Consider the following 21,598-nt stretch of genomic DNA (forward strand, 5'->3'; position numbering starts at 1 on the left):
ACATATATAATACGAGTGTATATGATACATATATAATACAAAACTACATTAAAATTTGATAATTAATATATAACACGAGTGTATATGATAAATAATATAAACAAAACTAACATTAAAATTGATGATAATTACATATATAACACGAGTGTATATGATACATATAATACAAAACTACATTAAAATTGATAATTACATATATAACACGTGTGTATATGATACACTATATAATACAAAACTACATTAAAATTTGATAATTACATATATAACACGTGTGTATATGATACATATATAATACAAAACTACATTAAAATTTGATAATTACATATATAACACGTGTGTATATGATACATATATAATACAAAACTACATTAAAATTTGATAATTACATATATAACACGTGTGTATATGATACATATATAATACAAAACTACATTAAAATTTGATAATTACATATATAACACGTGAGTATATGATATATATATAATACAAAACTACATTAAAATTTGATAATTACATATATAACACGTGTGTATATGATACATATATAATACAAAACTACATTAAAATTTGATAATTACATATATAACACGTGTGTATATGATACATATATAATACAAAACTACATTAAAATTTGATAATTACATATATAACACGTGTGTTAGTTAGTTAGTTAATTTTTTGGCTCAAAAAGCAAAAAGCAAGGCCATGTAGGGGGACATGGAGTTATGTACAGGGTGGTGTTCATGTAAAGAGTTCAGGCCACTTGAGGTCAAGGGAGACTTTGAACCGATACATATATAATACAAAGCTACATTAAAAGGCGCATGGCTTAGGGGCATTCGGCTCATGATCGTATGGTCGTGAGTTCATATCTACGCATTTTCTGATTTTCACTCAAATCATGTGGTACCCATTTGTCGAGCTTTTTCGATTTTCTGATCAGATGCAAATGATTGCAGGCAGTTTTCGGATTAACTTGAAGTTCATTTGCCAGTTCTCGAGTGGTTTTACGTGGATCTTTCTCAATAATGGTCTTTAATTGACTGTATTTGATGACAGATTGGCATCCACTACACCCACGATCTTCAAGGCTCAGGTCTCCACTGTGAAATCGTTTAAACCATTTTCGAGCTGACCACTCACTGGTCTTTTCCACACCAAACATTTCATTGATATCGCAAGCAGTTTCAGCTGCTTTACATCCTCTACAAAACTCTGCAAAAATCCAGTACAAATTCTTCATGGTTCAAAACATTGCTTGCTTTCTACTCAACCTGATATATATATATATATATATATTAGTTCACCAGTCCTCAGTCAAATCGCCCAACCTATGCAAGCATGGAAAGCCAGCGTTAAATGATGATGATGATGATAACGATGATAATGATGATGATTATGATGATATATATATATATATATATACATATACATACATACTAAAGTTAAGTCAAATATTGATATTTTGAATGCATTTAATACACGTGTTTCAGATAATTATGCAAGAGAGAAGCAAGAATTTATGCCATACGCAGCATCTTCCTTAATTAAGACATACACTTCAAAACATTTTGAAATGTCTCAACTGAAGAAGATATTATGCAAAAGATTTGTGTTTCTCACTTGCATAATTATCTGAAATACACGTGTCAAATCCATTCAAAATATCAATATTTGATTTGACTTTAATATTATATGTTAAACGATGCCATGTATATATGTATGTGTATATCTGTATGTATGTGTGTGTATATATATTTATATACTTGTATATATATATATGTGTGTGTGTGTGTATGTATGTATGTATATATTTCACTGAAGATATCTTAATAAAACCAAAACATGTCGGGAGATGTCACTTTGCATACTAGAAATCAGACTTCTTTCCCATGCCTTGCTTGATAAGAATTATCATTAATGCTAATGATTTTGATTTTCTCTTTACTAGTGTAATTTCACTGGATGAAAAGTTATTTGCGGTTGACTTCATTAATTATTAATTCACACTGATGTGTGTGTATATATATATATATGTATGTAACTTCACAATATTTCATTTTACACTTCAGGTGACACACCTCTACATATTGCTTGTAAAATAGGAAACAGCAGCATTGTAAAACTTTTTTTGAAATACAAGGTCAATCTATCAGTAAAGAATCAAGACCACTGCACACCTCTTCAAGTGAGTTACTCTTCTTTTTTTTGTTTTTTGAACTGGTTGTTTGAAGTTAAGCTTTGTCTCAGAATAAGGATGTGTATATATATATATTGATTGTGTAGTTGTTTTGTAAGATGCATTGAAATAGATGTATTTTGGATGGGTCAGTCTAAAAGTAAAAACACATGCACTGGTCATAGTTTACTTCTTTTATTGTTAACTAATTAATTGATTTATGAGAATCTTTCACCAGACAACTCTAATTTTTCCTATAACTTAACATAGCAAAGCCGAACAGTTTAAACTTTATATGTTATATACAGTCATCCAATACAGCAAGGTGCCCCACCTTGATTCAGTGTGTAGGACAAGAAGTAACTGCGTGAACCAAGCTATGAATGCATTAACTGCTATAATGTTTCAACACAAAACATCATCATCATCATCATCATCATCGTTTAACGTCCGCTTTCCATGCTAGCGTGGGTTGGATGATTTGACTGAGGGCTGGTGAACCAGATGGCTGCTCCAGGCACCAATCTTGATTTGGTAGAGTTTCTACAGCTGGATGCCCTTCCTAACGCAACCACTCCGAGAGTGTAGTGGGTGCTTTTTATGTGCCACCGGCACGAGGGCCAGTCAGGCGGTACTGGCAACGACCTCACTCGAATCTTTTTACACATGCCACCAGCACAGGTGCCAGTAAGGCAACATTGGTAATGATCACGCTCAGATGGTGCCCTTTTGCGTGCCACTGGCATGGAAGCCAGTTGGCTGCTCTGGTAACGATTACGCTCGGATGGTGCTCTTGGCACCCTACTAGCACGGGCACAAGTACTAGTAAGGCGACGCTGGTAACGATCACACTCGAATGGTGCCCTTTTATATTCTACTGGCACGGAAGCCATTTGGCTGCTCTGTCAATGATCACGCTCGTATGGTGCTCTTTGCACCCCGCTAGCACAAGCACAAGTGCCAGTAAGGCGACGCTGGTAACGATCACACTCGAATGGTGCCCTTTAAGTGCCACTGGCAATGGAAGCCGGTTAGCCGCTCTGTCAGTGATCATGCTCATATGGTGCTCTTTGCACCCCGCTAGCACGGATGCCTGTCATCGATTTTGATTTTGATTTTGCTTTTGAACATTAAAACCAGTAGCTATTAACAGGTCACAGGTAGAACATAGACTAGTCTCTATTACTTGGGTGACCTCATTACCAATTGCACTCTAGAATGTCTGCCAATCCTTTTGCTGCTGCACTTATCTATGTTTCTCCAAGTAGACACTTAACTATTCTGCAATTTAGATCTTTTCTCATTGTTTTATTCTTTTTGGCTGTCTCTCTATTTTTTCTTTAGTTGCTGTATTTACTTAAACTTTATATGTGAATATTGTATATTATATAGAGGCTTGACTCTCTTTCCTGCTATCTAAGATCCATGCTTATCAGATATATATATGTATATATGTACATACACATACAGATGTGTGTATGCGTGTGTAGTGTGTCTACAAGAATTATTTACTTATTTACATAGGAATTACAGGCTTGAACACAATACACTCCAGGCTACATCCTGCTTGAGCTTTTGTCAACATATTATGGACATAAAGTGTAAGCATAGTCGAGTGCTGATATAGTATAGAATCTGTGTAGTAGGCACTGTAATATCAAACATCTTGTATTCCTGGACCAAGCAGCACATTGTATTATTGAGCAAAGCTGGTAATTTCACATTCTTTCACTGTCTAATCCAGTGCTTTTCAAACTTTTTACTGGAGCGGAATCCCAAGGAAACATTCCACTGACTCGAGGAACCCCTGTGCAATAATTTAATAGTCTTATGCACACATATCTGCACAGGAGACTTAAAAATTACTGCCGATTTTAGCAGTTTTGTAACTTCTTGTGGAACCCCCACACTGTACTGGTGGAACCCTGGTTGAAAACCACTGGTCTAATCAGCTGAAAATACATGCCGGCCCAGTGTTGGTGCAGCCTTCTCTCCTTTCAGCTGCCACATCCAGATTCTTCTGCTTGATCAAGAACAGAAGAGCTTCAAGGGTCTCTATATCTGCTTGTGACCACATAGACACCTGAAAACAATTAGCAAAAGCATGTTATGTGCTAATATGACATGCTCATTTGCCAGTAACAGCTATATATCATAAGTGTGGTCACATTGCACTTCTTAAAAACACTCATTAATATTTGAGACAGCCTCTGTGACTCCCATAAATATGATAATCTTTATTGTGTATCATAAATAGAATTCCATTAAAACAAGTATCATCATCATCACTTTTTAACATCCAATTTACAATGCTTCCATGGATCGGATGAAGTTTATTGAAGTAGATTGCCTACAGCTGCACGCTCTTGTTGTCATCAATTCTCACCTGTTTCCAAGCAAGTTCATATTTCCCAATGGCTGGACATGTTCTCACAAAATATTGGAACTGAATGGCACTGCATGTACAACAGTGACAATTAGTGAGACCACAACCTTGTGGCCTAAGCCAGGGGTGTAACCAGCCAACTTATGCGTACCTTCCCTTCATTGGACACTGCTTGCGAAGACCTGTTGAGGCAAGTGAAATTGAAATCAAATTCGATGACTGGCATCCGTGCTAGTGGAGCACTAAGAGCACCATCCAAGTGTTATCATTGCCAGTGGCACCTAAAAAACACCATTCAAGCTTGATCGTTACCAGCATCGCCTTACTGGCACTTGTGCCGGTGTGCCAGTGACACGTAAAAAAACATGATTTTTTCGTGGCCGTTGCCACTACCACCTGACTGGCCCTCATGCTAGTGGCGCATTAAAGCACCCACTACACTCTCGGAGTGGTTGGCGTTAGGAAGAGCATCTGGCTGTAGAAACATTCCAGATCAAGATTGGAGCCTGGTGCAGCCATCTGGTTCGCCAGCCCTCAGTCAAATTGTCCAACCCATGCTAGCATGGAAAGTGGACGTTAAACGATGATGATGATGATGTCATGTGATGTCAAGACAAGGAGACACAAATGTACTCACTCGGAGGCACACACAGATGTATATGTGTGTGTGTGTGCGTGTGTGTGTATAAATGTATTATCATCATCGTCATCATTATCATCGTTTAACATCCATATTCCATGAATGAGTAGGATGGTTGACAGGAGCCAGCCAAGTAGAAAATCTACCCTAGGCTACTGTGTCTGTTTTGGCAGGGATTTTACAGCTGGATACCCTTCCTAATACCAACCACTCTGCAGAGTGGACTCAGTGCTTTTTATGTGGCACTGGCATAGGTGGGGTTAGTTTGGGCATAATTTTTACAGTTGGATGCCCTTCCAAATGCCAACTACGTTACAGTGTGGACTGGATGCTTTTTAACATGGCACCAACATTGGCAGGGTAACCAAGTAATTCACAAGACAAGGGATTATGAGAGGGGCAGGGCATTTGAGGAAGGTAACTTGTGTCAGCGGATGAAAGATTAGAGTGTGACAAAGAGACAGTGATGGTCAGTGATGGTCTTCATTGGTTATGAGTGGGCAGCCATCATATATGTATATTGATATGCAGGTATGTATATGTATGTGTGTGCGTATGTATAAATGTATGTATGTGTATATATGTATGTGTGTGTGTGAGCATAGTGTAGATAGGCAGGTATGTGTATATGTGTGCATATATATATATATATAGTAATCCCTTGACTATCACAGGCATTATGTTTTAAACCCACCCACCCTTCTGATAGGTGAAAATCTGTGAAGTAGAACCAGTACTATACTACTGTGTATTTTTTTTTTATAATTTGTATATATTTTTATTATAAATGCAAAACAACACCCCACACCCACCTCCCGTGTTTCGTTTTCCATACAGTATGCGTTATTCTTTGTTTACTCATCCACGGTACACTACATGATTTCTTTTAATATATTTTAATTACTGTGTTATACAGTGCAGTACTGTACTGTATTTTTATTTATTAACTCTTTCGTTACCAACCCGGCTGAAACCGGCTCTGGCTCTGAGTACAAATGTCTTGTTTTCATAAGTTTTGAATTAAAATCTTCCTATTTATTTATTACCCACAAGGGGCTAAACATAGAGTGGACAAACAAGGACAGACATAAGTATTAAGTCGATTACACCGACCCCAGTGCGTAACTGGTACTTATTTAATCGACCCCGAAAGGATGAAAGGCAAAGTTGACCTCGGCGGAATTTGAACTCAGAACACAACGGCAGACGAAATATGGCTACGCATTTCGCCCGGCGTGCTAACGATTCTGCCAGCTCGCCACATTTGAATTAAAATCTTCCACCAAACCTTAGTCACAATTTATGTTTCTAACACTAGCTGAATGATAACTAAGTTATTTTATTAAATTCTTTGTTATATTTAATATTAATTGAAAGGAACACAAAGCATCTCAAAATAAATACAGTAACAAAAGGGTTAAATTTTAGGTATGAAAATGCTTATTTTACCACAGAAATAATTAAAATCTAAAAAAATAAAAAAAACCTATCAGCCGCAGAAACCCGTGACATACTGAGGAGTTCGCAATATAAATTTACATATATTAGCCAGAAAGAAGTTATACTCTTTGGCTGGCTGTCCAGTTCTTTACCAATTTAGCCAAACTTGATTCAAGCTTTTACTTTAGAAAACTTCACAATTTTTTTTTTTTAAATTAAAAAAAGGAAAAAAAGAACATTTGGAAATCTAGGATTATTTTGAAGTCATAAAATTTCAGTTGTTTTCCGGAAAGTCTCTTGAGATATTTAATCTGTATTAAGTGTGTTCGACAATTTGCATATCTTTGCATAGTTTAGATTTGTATAACCACAAAAACCAGGAAGTTAGTCAAGTTGAATTTACCATAAAAGGGCATGATCAGGATATTTTGTCGTGTAATTATGATATTATTCATTTAGTTTCTGGTCATTTAAGGTTCGTATAACCAATTTGTGTTATTTTGTTTGTCCTCCATCTCATGGTTTATTTTTAGAAGAGTTTTCTTCTTAGTTGTCATACCACGCTGGCTTAATTTTTGACACAGAAATATGAGGTGGGAGAAGGGCTTCACATTTCTCATTTGTAACAGAGCTTGTTGTTTTTTGGTTCAAACCTCGATCAGTACTGCTCAGGCAGACTTATGATCAAATGCATTCTAGCCGGGTTTATTTTTCTAACACAGTGTATTCATGGTTGGATTGGATTGAATTGAATTGCCTATGTTCAGCCCACTGTAGGACAAACGCTTCAGCATGTTCTCTCCACCAACCACAGTCTGATGTGGAAGCTGTGAATTTGAGCTTGAGATCGTAGTGGTTTGATGATCCTACACTGGATCAACATGGCTTGGCAGAGAAGTGCAGTTTTTATACTCTTTGCCCTGGAGTAGTTAAGTTCATTACATTCACCCCAGTACTCAAAGTTGGCCGTGGTAGAATTTGAACTCTGAACATAGGGACAAATGGAATACACTTAGCATTTTGCCCAGCATACTCTTTTACTCTTTTACTTGTTTCAGTCATTTGACCACGGCCATGCTGGAGCACCGCCTTTAGTCGAGCAAATCGACCCTGGGACTTATTCTTTGTAAGCCCAGTACTTATTCTATCGGTCTCTTTTGCCGAACCGCTAAGTGACGGGGACGTAAACATACCAGCATCGGTTGTCAAGCAATGCTAGGGGGACAAACACAGACACACACACACACACACACACACACATATATATATATATATATATATATATATACAACAGTTTCCGTCTACCAAATCCACTCACAAGGCATTGGTCGGCCCGGGGCTATGGTAGAAGACACTTGCCCAAGATGCCATGCAGTGGGACTGAACCCGGAACCATGTAGTTGGTTAGCAAGCTACTTACCACACAGCCACTCCTGCACCTATTTCTTTTCTTTTTTTTCATCTCTTTTTTTCAATTGATGGCAACACCTTCATACCAGGAGTTACACCACATCAGGCATCATCCCTAGTTTGTGGCACCTATATTAATTAATCCCCTAGTATTAACTTTCCCAGAATGCCTCGCAGGAGTAGCTATAACATCCCAAACAAATGAATTTCATGTTCAGTAACAGCGCCACCATCGCTATCACCAACAACAACAAATAATTTATAGTGTTATATATAGAGAGATGTCTTTGTATAACTGCATGTGTGTCTCTGTGTGTGTATTTGAATATGTATGCAAGCATATGCGTATATGTTTGTGTCAGTTAGCTCCTGTCTACAGTAAACAATACTAAGTAAGTACCATCACCAGTTAACCTATTTTTTAAGTTATTATCTCCAGACCCAAACAGGATATCACAATATGCCACGTGGTGTATACTACTTGATATGTAATACAAGGTGTATCCACTAACAACTTTAGCTCCTCTTTTCTCTCAAATTTGAATTTACTACACCCATTTTCCAGTTTGGTATCTTTATCTATATATCTATTTATCTTACTTAGGTTCATTATTTACTTAGGGTTCATGTGGTGTCATAGGCCAAAAAAATGTTCACCTTCTTGCCTAATGCAATCCAAGAGCAATCTCTTATCTCTTCCCTTTAATAGTTTAACTATTAATACTGAAACTATTAAAGTGAAACTATTATCTCACATATATAAAGGGGCATACATGCATATATACATATATATATATATATATATGTATAATATATATTATGTGTGTTTATATATGTATGTATATATATGTATAAATATATGTATGCATGTATATATGTGTACATATATATGTATGTATGTGTATATATATATATATATATATATATATATATATATATATATATATATACAAAGAGCAATAAAGATTCAAGTTAATTTAAATGAATTTACTTGAATATGGTACCTAACTTAGATGCACCAAAAAAAACTATACTGATTTAACAATACAGTAATGTGGGGTGATTATAAGCGAGAAAGAAGCAACAAGAATGGATAGGTTTTTAGTACGATCGTTTCATACAAGGACAGGTTTTATTAAAAGTTGCAAAGATTACAGCATATAAACGAGTCCCGTACTCATCAGCTAAAATACATGTGAGTTCTCTAGACATCCTAGTGTTTGAGGCTATACTCATGAAGTAATGTAGATAATTAATTAACATAAACAGATTTCTAAAGTTCATTAAAGTTCTTTAAAGATGATGTACAGTCTTATCACAGAATTTTAAAAAAGTTTTGATAGCATCACAGAGAAGGTGACCTAATCCATATGAATTTCCATAGATATGATGAGGGATTATATACTCACAGAAGACAAATTTATCCATTGTTAATTACAACGAGGTGGGTCTCAATTCCTGCTTATTAGCATTACAGAGAGGGTGAATTACTCCTTTGTATAGATGCACAAATTCCAATGGTGTAGATGTAAATTTCCAGAGAAATGGAGATGAATTTCATATTCACAGGCGATAAATTTTTCAATGGTTGAACACAATGAGGTAGGTATCAATCCTTGTTATATGATTAGGTATTTGCCATATTAATCACATTACTGCTATTCACAAGAGGCTGTAGCTATTTAACTCTTAAAGGCTGAAGGGCTTTCTAGAGCGGCCAAGAATAGAGAAGGGAATAGAAGAAAAGAGACAAAATAATGGAGGAGGGAGCAAAAAAGGGGGGGGGAAGGGGGACTAAAAGAGAAGAGAAAAGGAAACAGAGAATAAGAAGAAGAAAAAGAAAAAAGAGAAAAGAGAAAGAAATAGGGAAAGAAGGGAAAAAAAGAAAAAGAAAAAAAGAGGGTTCTAGTTATACAGAAGAGTTAGTAGACTGCAAGTCTGGTTTTAATCAACAGGCATCTAGGAACTAGAGGAGAATGTTATTCTTTGACCAGTAAACCGTTAATTTATTGCTGTTGAAATCAGCTATGAGTTTAAAGAGAATCTAAAGAGATAACACAGTCAGGGGTTAAGGGGTCAGATGCTAAAATCATCAGAAAATACATTAGGAAAATCTAAGTATAATCTTATCAAAAAGTCATTAAAAATTTACTTATTTATTTATTCATTTTATTGTCTTAAGGAGTTGTCGTTATTATTCATACATTGACTGACTACAGGTCAAATCTTATAAGATCATTTACAAGGTGTTAGGGGATTGTCTATCATAATGAAGATAATCATATTATCACCGAGGGAATAGCCTTATTTATTTAATTTTGAAATAGAATTATGGGGCTACAGTAACTCATTATAATTTATTAGAGTTATGCTACTTAAATTAGATTAAGTTAGGGATTAAAATTAAATATTACAATTAAGATTTAAAATTAAGAATTTAAAAATTGTGAGTTTGAAATTAAATAAAGCCTCAATTAAGTAGCGAATAAGTACTATTCATTTCCCTGTTCTCAAAAAACTGATGCAGATATAAGGAAAAAGATAACTGTAATGTGAGAACTCTTAGTTATCTACTTAAAGCAGTGCTATACTAGTAGAAATCAAGTTATATCTATCTATCTAGTTACGAATATTCCAATCATTTAAAATATTTTAAAGTCTTCAATTTAGCGTGGACACAAACTTGACCTAGTTCGATATGGTTATTCAATAAGTTTCCATGTTTACTATGCTTTAGAATTTCGTACGTCTCCATGGAGCATAGTTGACAACCAACCCTACTATTTTTATACGGAATTGCTCTCCTAACTATTTCCCAATTAAGGGTATAATTTTTATTATTATTTTTGAGTTCCCAGATTTTGTTTGAAAGTGTGGTGGTACCAGCTTTATGACGTAATTTAAAAGTCGAGATGTGATTTCTAACTCTGGCTAAAAAATTAATTGTACAGCCAATGTAAAAATATTTGTTATTCTCCGTGGATATGGTACATTTATAGATTACATTATTTTCCCTACATAGACCAGGTGCCGGGCATTTTGATTTTATTCTACACTTACACACAGGAGGAACAACTTCAGGCCTTGGATTATTCCTGGGTAGATGTTTTAGGTTCCTATTATTTTGATTATCATTTCTATAGTTGGTGCTGATATCTAAAGTATTGCTATTATTTATTGATCCTTCTGTTTCATCATTTAGGTGTAAAGAATAACATTCTCCTCTAGTTCCTAGATGCCTGTTGATTAAAACCAGACTTGCAGTCTACTAACTCTTCTGTATAACTAGAACCCTCTTTTTTTTCTTTTTCTTTTTTTCCCTTCTTTCCCTATTTCTTTCTCTTTTCTCTTTTTTCTTTTCTTCTTCTTATTCTCTGTTTCCTTTTCTCTTCTCTTTTAGTCCCCCTTCCCCCCCCCCTTTTTTGCTCCCTCCTCCATTATTTTCTCTTTTCTTCTATTCCCTTCTCTATTCTGGCCGCTCTAGAAAGCCCTTCAGCCTTTAAGAGTTAAATAGCTACAGCCTCTTGTGAATAGCAGTAATGTGATTAATATGGCAAATACCTAATCATATAACAAGGATTGATACCTACCTCATTGTGTTCAACCATTGAAAAATTTATCGCCTGTGAATATGAAATTCATCTCCATTTCTCTGGAAATTTACATCTACACCATTGGAATTTGTGCATCTATACAAAGGAGTAATTCACCCTCTCTGTAATGCTAATAAGCAGGAATTGAGACCACCTCGTTGTAATTAACAATGGATAAATTTGTCTTCTGTGAGTATATAATCCCTCATCATATCTATGGAAATTCATATGGATTAGGTCACCTTCTCTGTGATGCTATCAAAACTTTTTTAAAATTCTGTGATAAGACTGTACATCATCTTTAAAGAACTTTAATGAACTTTAGAAATCTGTTTATGTTAATTAATTATCTACATTACTTCATGAGTATAGCCTCAAACACTAGGATGTCTAGAGAACTCACATGTATTTTAGCTGATGAGTACGGGACTCGTTTATATGCTGTAATCTTTGCAACTTTTAATAAAACCTGTCCTTGTATGAAACGATCGTACTAAAAACCTATCCATTCTTGTTGCTTCTTTCTCGCGTATATATATATATATATATATATGTATATATATAGATGTATATGTAATATGTGCACATATATACATGCATACATATATTTATACATATATATATACATGCATATATGCATATATATATATATAATATATATATATATATACACACACAATACACATACACACATATACATGTATGTATATGTGCATATTCATATCTATTATATAAAAGTCTTTATGTGTGTTCGTGTGTTACTTATAGATTCAAAAACTGCTGCCCTTTAACTAAGAACCAATCACGTATACATACATATATAAGAAAAATGGTTTGAATATCCAGGCACATACTTTATAAGCACTCTGTAGGAGTCAAACTTGGCTGGCCAAGATTGACCAGTGAAAGTCATTGCAGTCCATGTCACCCTTAAAATTGCATAGCATTGCCTGTCCATGTTTCGATTCAGTCCTTTAATCAAATAGATTGGATCCCGAAGATTGTATCTAAATTGCTCTGGCATCAAAATGCCCCAATTTGGATGCAATTGTGACAAAAATTAAACATCATTTCTCCATAACCTGAAGTAAAAAAATTTCTAGAAAATTCCTTTTGTTTCATAATGAGGATATTAATTTATTTTATACATTTTATATCTACAAGTGTATTCTCCATATAAATAGATTTAATAAACCTTTTGAATTCAAAGAATCTATGATTTTTTTTCCTTTCAAATTTTGGGGTAATTGGTTGAAGAAGCTCCCTGATCCTTACACTAGTGCTAATATCATGATAGAAGCACCTAGTACACTCTGTAAGTGGTTAGCTAACGGGATCAAGCAGCACTACTGCAGAGCTTGAGTTGACTCTTTAGTCTTGCTGAAGGCAAGACAACCCCTATAGTGCTGGTGCTACAGAAAAAATATACTCGGTTCACTTTGGAATAATATTCCATTTAATAATGTGGAATTATTAAATGTGGAACACAAAGAAGTGACTTTGATCTTGAGTAAGTATGGTGAAAACTCAGATATCAAAATAAAATCAGTTTAAATATTAACTATATCTAAATTTTACAGATTCTACAGATAAATTCACTTCAATTTACCATGATCTTCTCTTTAATTTTATTTAGGTGGCCTGCCAAGCAAACCAACCTGAGATTATTTCTGACCTCTTACAAATTGCTAAATATGATCCTCATGAAAGATGTGTAGTGTCGGGATTATATCCACTACATGAAGTGGCACAAAAGGGTTATCATAAATGTGTACAGGTACGTATATAAAGGTGTGCATGTGTGTGTGTGTAATTAGTTTGTTTGTTTTTTTAAATTGCTAAATATGGCTCTCATAAAAGATCATATATAAATAAGATATTTCAACAAGCTATTACAACATATATATATATATATATGTATATAGGGAGAGTTTACGGAAAAAACAAAAGACGAAGACAGGTGGTGTACAAAAACAGATGTATTAGTATAATGCTCAGGAATAGAAAAAGTCTTTTATGTTTCGAGCCTACGCTCTTCTACAGAAAGGGACACAGAAAAAACAAGGAGAGAAAAAAAATGTGTGTAGTGGCTTTAATAGCCAAATAGTGAAGATTTTACTGTAAAAAGGGGACTCACTTCATTACTTGTTACTCATCAGTAAATTATACTAAAAACTTTCCAAATTATATTAATTTATTAAAAACATGCATTAACCTAGATCCTATTTTTTGTGTAGACTGACAAATATTTTTGTTATGCCAAACAGCATACATTGCAATTAGCAAGATTATTAATAGCAAACATATTTAGGGTGAGTTTAATAAAATTATATCAATGGGGCAGGAGTGGCTGTGTAGTAAGTAGCTTGCTTACCAACCACAGTCTCATCAGTCTGTGAAGCCCTGAGAAGGACTGGGTAGGCAGTTGCCCTGCTTCTTCTACCTGAACTATAAACAAACAAAACAAGAATTAATAAATTAATAATACTCACCAACCCCCATCAGCACCATCACTGCTGTTGCCATCTTCACCATCTTCTGCACCTAACTGCTTTGTTTAGGTAGGAGGAATTACAACCGTGTTTCGTGGTCTGCTACCACAACAGCTCCTTTATAGGATCCAGTTAGCTCAAGACATCATCAGGAGGAACCACGTCCGGTTTCGGCCCCTACTCCTCTACCGTTTTGATGTGGCGCCCCCCCCCCCCTTTCGGAGGTGTCTTCAGCTCTGGTGTTGGGTGCATGTCTTCTTTCTTCTTCTTTCTTCTGTTCCCTAGCCTCTTTGATGGATGTATCGTCAGCGAGTGTCAGCCAGTGACTTACTGTCTTGTCAAATTTTTCTCTTTAAATACCTATTTCTTTACTACCCACAAGGGGTTAAACACAGAGAGGACAAACAAACGTATTAAGTCGATTACATCGATCCCAGTGCGAAACTGGTACTTTATTTATCGACCCCGAAAGGATGACAGGCAAAGTCGACCTCGGCGGAATTTGAACTCATAACGTTACGGCAGACGAATACCGCTAAGCATTTCGCCCGGCGTGCAAACATTTCTACCATCTTGCCGCCTTTCTCTTTAAATACCTGCCGCATAGGCTCCAGTGGGTAGCCCCAGCATATGTCAATTTCGTTTTTTCCTATTTCAGTTATTTCTGCAGAATCTCTCGCCGGCATTTCCAAGAACTCAAGAAGGTCTCACACCATTAGATCTAGCAATCGAAGGCAAACACAATAAATGTATCAAACTCTTTGGTAACTATAGTTTTACTCCTTATTCTCTGTTTATTACTCCTTGTGTTTACTCCTTGTTTAACTTTCCTCACAACACTCTAGTAACCTGTGAATATCGCTGCATGCATTCATCATTTAGCTAAGCATATCATTCACCATCTTCAACAGGTATACTCTTTTTTACCTGTTTCAGTCATTTGACTGTGGTCATGCTGGAGCACCGCCTTTAGTCGAGCAAATCGACCCCGGACTTATTCTTTGTAATCCTAGTACTTATTCTATCGGTCTCTTTTGCCGAACCGCTAAGTTACAGGGATGTAAACACACCAGCATCGGTTGTCAAGCGATGTTGGGGGGACAAACACAGATACACAAATACACACACATATATATATACATATACATATATACGACGGGCTTCTTTCAGTTTCCGTCTACCAAATCCACTTACAAGGCTTTGATCGGCCCGAGGCTATAGTAGAAGACACTTGCCCAAAGTGCCACGCAGTGGGACTGAACCCGGAACCATGTGGTTGGTAAGCAAGCTACTTACCACACAGCCACTCCTATGTGTGTGTGTGTGTGTGTGTGTGAATACATGTATTTACAGTTATGTGTGCATTTATGCATGTATATATTTGTGTGTGTGTGTGTAGGTGGATGAGCGGGTGTCTACATACATGTATTTACATTTATGCATGTATATATTTATGTATGGTGCCATGTAAAAGTACCCGTGCAGTGTCACGTAAAAGTGCCTGTACAGTGCCACGTAAAAGCGCCCATGTTGTGCCACATAAAAGCAGCCAGCATATTCTGTAAAGTGGTTGATGTTAGGAAGGGCATCCAGCTGTAGAAACCATGCCAAATCACCCCCCCAGCTTTCCAGCTCTGGTCACACTGTCCAACCCATGCCATCATGAACAGTAGACATTAAAGGGTGATGATGATGATGATGAGGATGATGTGAGTGTATGCATGTATGTATGTCATCATCATTATCATTTTCTCAGGCTTCCATAGGTTGGATAGGTCTTCTTCAGTACAGCTTCTCACTACCTGAAACCATTTCACTTGATGTCCATTCTTCATTCTTAATAATGTCCTCTTCACCCACATTTCACATTGATCACCTTCCTGAACCACAAATTATCTCTCCTCCTCCACAATACATCTCTCTCTCTCTCTCTCTCTCTCTTCCCTCTCTCTCCCTCCTCTCTCTTCCTCTCCCCTCTCTCTCCCTCCTCTCTCTTCCTCCTCTCTCTCCCCTTCTCTCTCTCCCCCCATATACTATGCCTGCCTCCTTCCCACATACACACTCTCTTATGACCTTCCCAACCAACCATCATCTCCCCCCACTAACCCATGTCTCATTTGTCCCTTCCAATAATCCACCTATACATTCCTCACCTCTACATAATTTCTACAGCTGTCGCTCTACCCTACCATACATCTCTCTCTCTCTCTCTCTTACCCCATATTCTATGCCTATCTCCCCCTCCACCACATACACACATTCTTGTAACCTTCCCACCCACACATCATCTCTCCCCCACCTACCACTCACAACCCATATGTCTCAATGGTCACTTCCAATGCCTATCTACAAATCCAATCCTCAATCTCTGCAGTTCTCACCTACTCTCCCCTACTCTTCCCTGCTTATCATCTCTCAACACTTGTTCAAAAATTATATCCACTCTGTCAGCTATTCCCCATCCCTAGACATCTCTCACTTTCCTTTACATTTTCACAATCCCTACCCACCCACACTCTCTGTTCTCCCCCCCCCCCCGCTCATATCTACCCATGTCTTCTTTGAGGTTCCACCCAGACACCTCATGACCACATTTTTTATCTCTTTCCTACTCTACCCCAGACAGTCCTACCCTCTCTTCTAGAATGTAACTAAATGGTTCTTCTACAAGAGAAGCTGTTCTGTTCTGGCCCCTTCTCTCCTGCTTTAACTACCAGCCTCATAAATCCAATGCCCACCTGTCTACAGTAGCACAATTCACCTGAAGGAGATCTTAGTCTTGCAAGCTGCATGGTGACCTCCCCAGTATTGGTGCCATGATAAAGGGCACCTACTACACACTGTAAATTGGTTGGTGCATGGTAGGGCATCCAGCAGACATTAAGCACACAATTGAGTCCTAGAACCTACCAGACCTTGTCAAACCATCCAACCCATGTGAGCACAAAACATGGATGCTAAATGGTGGTGGTTGCGGCGGCGGCAGTGGTGGCAGTGGTGACGATAGTGATGCTGATGATTATGATAGTGACGATAGTGATGCTGATGATTATGATAGTGATGATGGTGGTGGTGACGATAGTGATGATGATGATGTTTCGTAAAAAAAGCAAATCTTTTGAAACATTTTTTTCTCAACAATTACCAAGAAAAAAATAAATAAAAAAAACAACAAAGAACAAAAATATTCAATTTCTTTTGATTTGGGTATTGTCTGTTATGTGTGATAAATTTATATTTTCACAGAGAAAAACGTCCCTCCCCAGGCATTAACAAAACGCGAACATTGGTTACATCCAGAACTTGAAAGACAAGTAAGCACAACATATGTTTTTTATGTATTTATTCATTTATTGATATATTTATTCTTCCAATTGAAAACTAATGTTATTTATTGATTTTGTTGTTTTGTTTTCTTTGTTTTCAAATTCCCTATTTTATTAGTTACAAATATCTTTGCCATTTTCCTCAACACCCATCCCTCCCTAAACACATGCTCCTCCTCTTTCTCTCTCTCTCTCTTACCTCTCTTTCTCATTGTACCCACCTAGCTTATTTATCTAACCATCCCTCTCTCTCTATCTTTTTTCTTACTCATTCACACACACACACCACTTATAAATGCATACACACACACACACACACCGCTCATAAATACATACACACACACACAAGAATTTCTGTAGGTCATATCCAAGCCAGCACTTTTACAGTCTGGTTCTCATTTTGTCAATCTCTATTTCTTGAACTTCGAACTTATAGAACACTAGCACTATGACCTGGCAACACCGGGTCATAGTGCTAGTGCATGCATATACAGCTGCGTGCATGCGCACATACACGTGAGTACTGTCCAAATCTCCGACCAATCACATACAGCTAGATGGCATTCAATTGGCGTATCAAGTTTTGGGCATTTTGATTGGGTTTTGGATAGAAATTTCGCAAAAAAGTCACTTCTATTGATATTTTAATGGCTTTGCAGGGTGATTAGGGAAATGTAAAGATGTGCACAACCACCCTTGGACGGTTTTGAATGACCAAAGAAAGTGCGAGCCCTCTAACTGAAAAATTGTGGATTTGTATAAAGGACATGCACACACACACACGCGCACAGACATTTTGCCGTTTATATATAGAGAGATAGAGATAAAGGAAGCACCATCTTCACAATACCAGTTTTTAGACCACTTTAAACATAGTAGATGGATTCAGTCTAACTGGTCAGCCAACAGCTGAGAGTGAGAGATACCTAACCTTTGTTTAGACCTGTGGTTCCCAGAGTGGGTGGTACTACCCTCAAGAGGGCAGTAGAAAGATAGGGCTGGGGGGCATTGAGAAAAGTTGGCTGATAACAGGGTGGCCAAAAAGGGGTAAAATATGCATCCAGATCTTATACTTATATTGAACAGACAGAAAATAGCACAACTAAGCACTGTATGTGGCTGTGTGGTAAGAAGCTTGCCTTCTACTATAGCTTCAGGTCGGCCAAAGCCTTCTGAGTGGATTTGGTAGGCAGAAACTGTAAGAAGCCCGTCATATATATATGAACATATCTATATGTGTGTGTCTTTGTGTCTGTGTTTGTCCCCCACCATTGCTTGACAACAGATGTTGGTATGTTTATGTCCCCATAACTTAGCAGTTCAGCAAAAGTGACTGATAGAATAAGTTCTTTGCTTTCAAAAAAAAAAACTAGATACTGGAGTCAATTTGTTTGACTAAAACCCTTTAACCCTTTAGTGTTCAGATTATTCTGTCAAATGTGATGTTTGTTTATTTATATTGTTTTAAATTAATCATGTATTATCTTGTAGTTTAGAGATTTCAGTGATGTGGTCTTTTTAGTTTTAGAATGACATTGTAGGGCTGAGGTGAGAGGCCAGATCAGGTTAAATATTTTGGCCAGATATGGCCGGTTTGAATGCTAAAGGGTTAAAGCAATGCCCCAGTATGGCCACTGCATGCATCCAACAAACATAGAGCTATGCAATGGAAACATTTTAATTAAAATAAGACTTGCGAATAATAATGGTATCTGGTTTAGATACAATAGGGAAAACAGTGACTAGAACATTCATTGGTTTTTGTGGAAAGCTTCCCAGCTGAATATAAATTCAATAAACACAATTCAGGCAGTATTAATTTAAGATAGTCATCTATGTATCATACTTAATGTATATACAGTGTTGATAGGCCAGTTACTGTGGTATTTGTCCTGAGATAACATCTCTTATACATGTGCTGTGTTGAAACCACAATAAATTTTGGAAGGAGATGAAAGTTCCTCTCAGCAGTGGCTACTGAGAACACCAGATGCATTTTTGGCTTCTTTGAACCTTTTCAATCGTGGTAATGGTAGTGGGGTGGGAGTAATGATGATGGTGATTATTATTGGTCTCTTCGACTCACCCTATTTTTGATTATCATTAATTCTAGTAATTAACTCTAATTATCTTTGAACCTTGTAAGTAAATTATTCACTTTGAGTGACTTTGGTTCCTGGAATTAATTTTCGTTATCTTAGAATCTAGTAAAGAACTTTAATGAACTTTGTTGTGGCAATTAGATTTCATTACTTTCGGTTCAGATAATTAATTTTGACACCTCAATTAGCTTTGAATCTATTAACATTGATTGCCTTAATCTATCCTTGATTATCCTTGAGGTTCACAATAATTTCTTCCCTTTCTGCTTCTATGAAGGGTGCTGCAATTTTACTGAAACGTGGCGCTACTACACCAGGATTATTCCTCATTCGAAGAAGTAAATGGCATGAAGGATGGTATGTGATGAGCATCTATTTTGGACACGTCTTCCATTTTGAAATACAGAACTGTGTAAGTGGAAACCTTTTTTGCTTAAACTCTATATCTGCTTACTTTCAATTCTTTCTTACTCTTTTACTCTTGTACTTGTTTCAGTCATGTGACTGTGGCCATGCTGGAGCACCGCCTTTAGTCGAGCAAATCGACCCCAGGACTTATTCTTTGTAAGCCTGGTACTTATTGTATCGCTAAGTTACGGGGATGTAAACACACCGGCATCGGTTGTCAAGCAATGTTGGGGGATAAACACAGACACACAAACACACACGCACACACACACACACATATATATATATATATATATATATATATATATATATATATATAATATATATATATATACGTATATACGAAGGGCTTCTTTCAGTTTCCGTCTACAAAATCCAGACAAGGCTTTGGTCGGCCCGAGGCTATAGTAGAAGACACTTGCCCAAGGTGCCATCAGTGGGACTGAACCCGGAAAAATGTGGTTACCACACAGTCACTCCTACGCCTATATTATTTAAATTAAATTATTTGAATTCTTCCTACAAAGAAGGAGCTAGTTTCTAACAATATGGAAAATACATCTAAAGTTATCTAAAGTTCCATCATTGGAATTTAGATAACAAAAACAATAAAATGTTTTACGTTGAACTCTTGAAAAGTCTTGCAAATTTCTTCTGCTCTACTTACAGATTGTATTTAAGTATGCTGAAGTTGGTCATACATTCTTTACTTGAAAATCCTAGATTTTTAAGATTCTTTCTTAAACATTTACTAACACACACTTGGCTATCCTTAGACTGCTGGCTAACAATATGGTTTCATTGTCTGTTCTATTATATGTGTGCAGGAAAGCTCATCTATAGTTCTATGTGATGCTATTCTCTACAAGCCTATCATATGTCTGAGATTCGAACTCACAACCTCGCGATTGTAAGCTCAATGCTCTAACCACTGAGTCATGTGCCTTCACACACCACCGCAATTTAAAAGAAAGGACACTTCTAAAAAGGCAGGATCGTTAAGGCTAGATTGTCTTTGATCATATTTTGGCTTTCCTATCAACAACAGGAGAGTTAAACATCAACAACAAAGATGACCAATGAGGAGCCTCTACATGGTCACTTAACCTGCAAGAAATAATAACCAAACCCCTCTCAAATCAAACATTAGCAATGTGTTGTGTTCTTGAGCAAGACACTTTATTTCACATTGCTCCAGCTCACTCAGCTGTAGAAATGAGTTGCGACATCACAGGTACCAAGCTGTATTGGCCCCTTTGCCTTTCCGTTGGATAACACTGGTGGCGTGGAGAAGGGGAGGCCGGTATGCATGGACGACTGCTGGTCTTCCATAAACAACCTTGCCCAGACTTGTGCCTGGGAGGGTAACTTTCTAGGTGCAATCCCACGGTCATTCATGACCGAAGGGGGTCTCAGTATCATATGTGCAGGTGTCTATTCTATTTAGGTCTTTTGTTCAGTCAGAAAATAATAAAGCGCTATCCGAATTTTTTTAGCAGACAGAAATTGGAGGAGATCTTACACTGGAAAGATGGATGCACTGAGACGTTACTGTAATCCTAGCTTCCTTTGTCAGGAAAATCTCTCATATCATGATGTGAACTGCTATCTGCCAATTTTCC

General features: G+C 36.8%; 1 protein-coding gene and 1 long non-coding RNA gene across 4 annotated transcripts in view; one reads left to right on the top strand and one right to left on the bottom strand.

Annotated features, from left to right (window-relative positions):
• Positions 1-21,598, top strand: part of LOC115222174 (tyrosine-protein kinase HTK16) — a 94,543-nt gene that overhangs the window by 47,147 nt on the left and 25,798 nt on the right. For all 3 annotated transcript variants that reach the window (XR_005002971.1, XR_005002972.1, XM_029792320.2), the window contains exons 5-9: positions 2,073-2,188; positions 13,285-13,425; positions 14,799-14,904; positions 17,387-17,454; positions 19,846-19,980. Coding sequence is in view for 1 of the 3 variants with exons in the window: in XM_029792320.2 (XP_029648180.1) it covers positions 2,073-2,188; positions 13,285-13,425; positions 14,799-14,904; positions 17,387-17,454; positions 19,846-19,980 (566 nt within the window). In the remaining 2 variants the exon portion in view is untranslated. The remainder of the gene's footprint in view (positions 1-2,072; positions 2,189-13,284; positions 13,426-14,798; positions 14,905-17,386; positions 17,455-19,845; positions 19,981-21,598) is intronic.
• Positions 1,612-21,124, bottom strand: LOC118767078. Its single transcript, XR_005002973.1, has 3 exons — positions 20,929-21,124; positions 16,227-16,232; positions 1,612-1,622 (listed from the first exon to the last, which is right to left on the bottom strand). It is a non-coding gene; the product is annotated as an uncharacterized LOC118767078 (long non-coding RNA).

Source organism: Octopus sinensis, linkage group LG19, assembly GCF_006345805.1.
Source record: "Octopus sinensis linkage group LG19, ASM634580v1, whole genome shotgun sequence".
Lineage (NCBI taxonomy): Eukaryota > Metazoa > Mollusca > Cephalopoda > Octopoda > Octopodidae > Octopus > Octopus sinensis.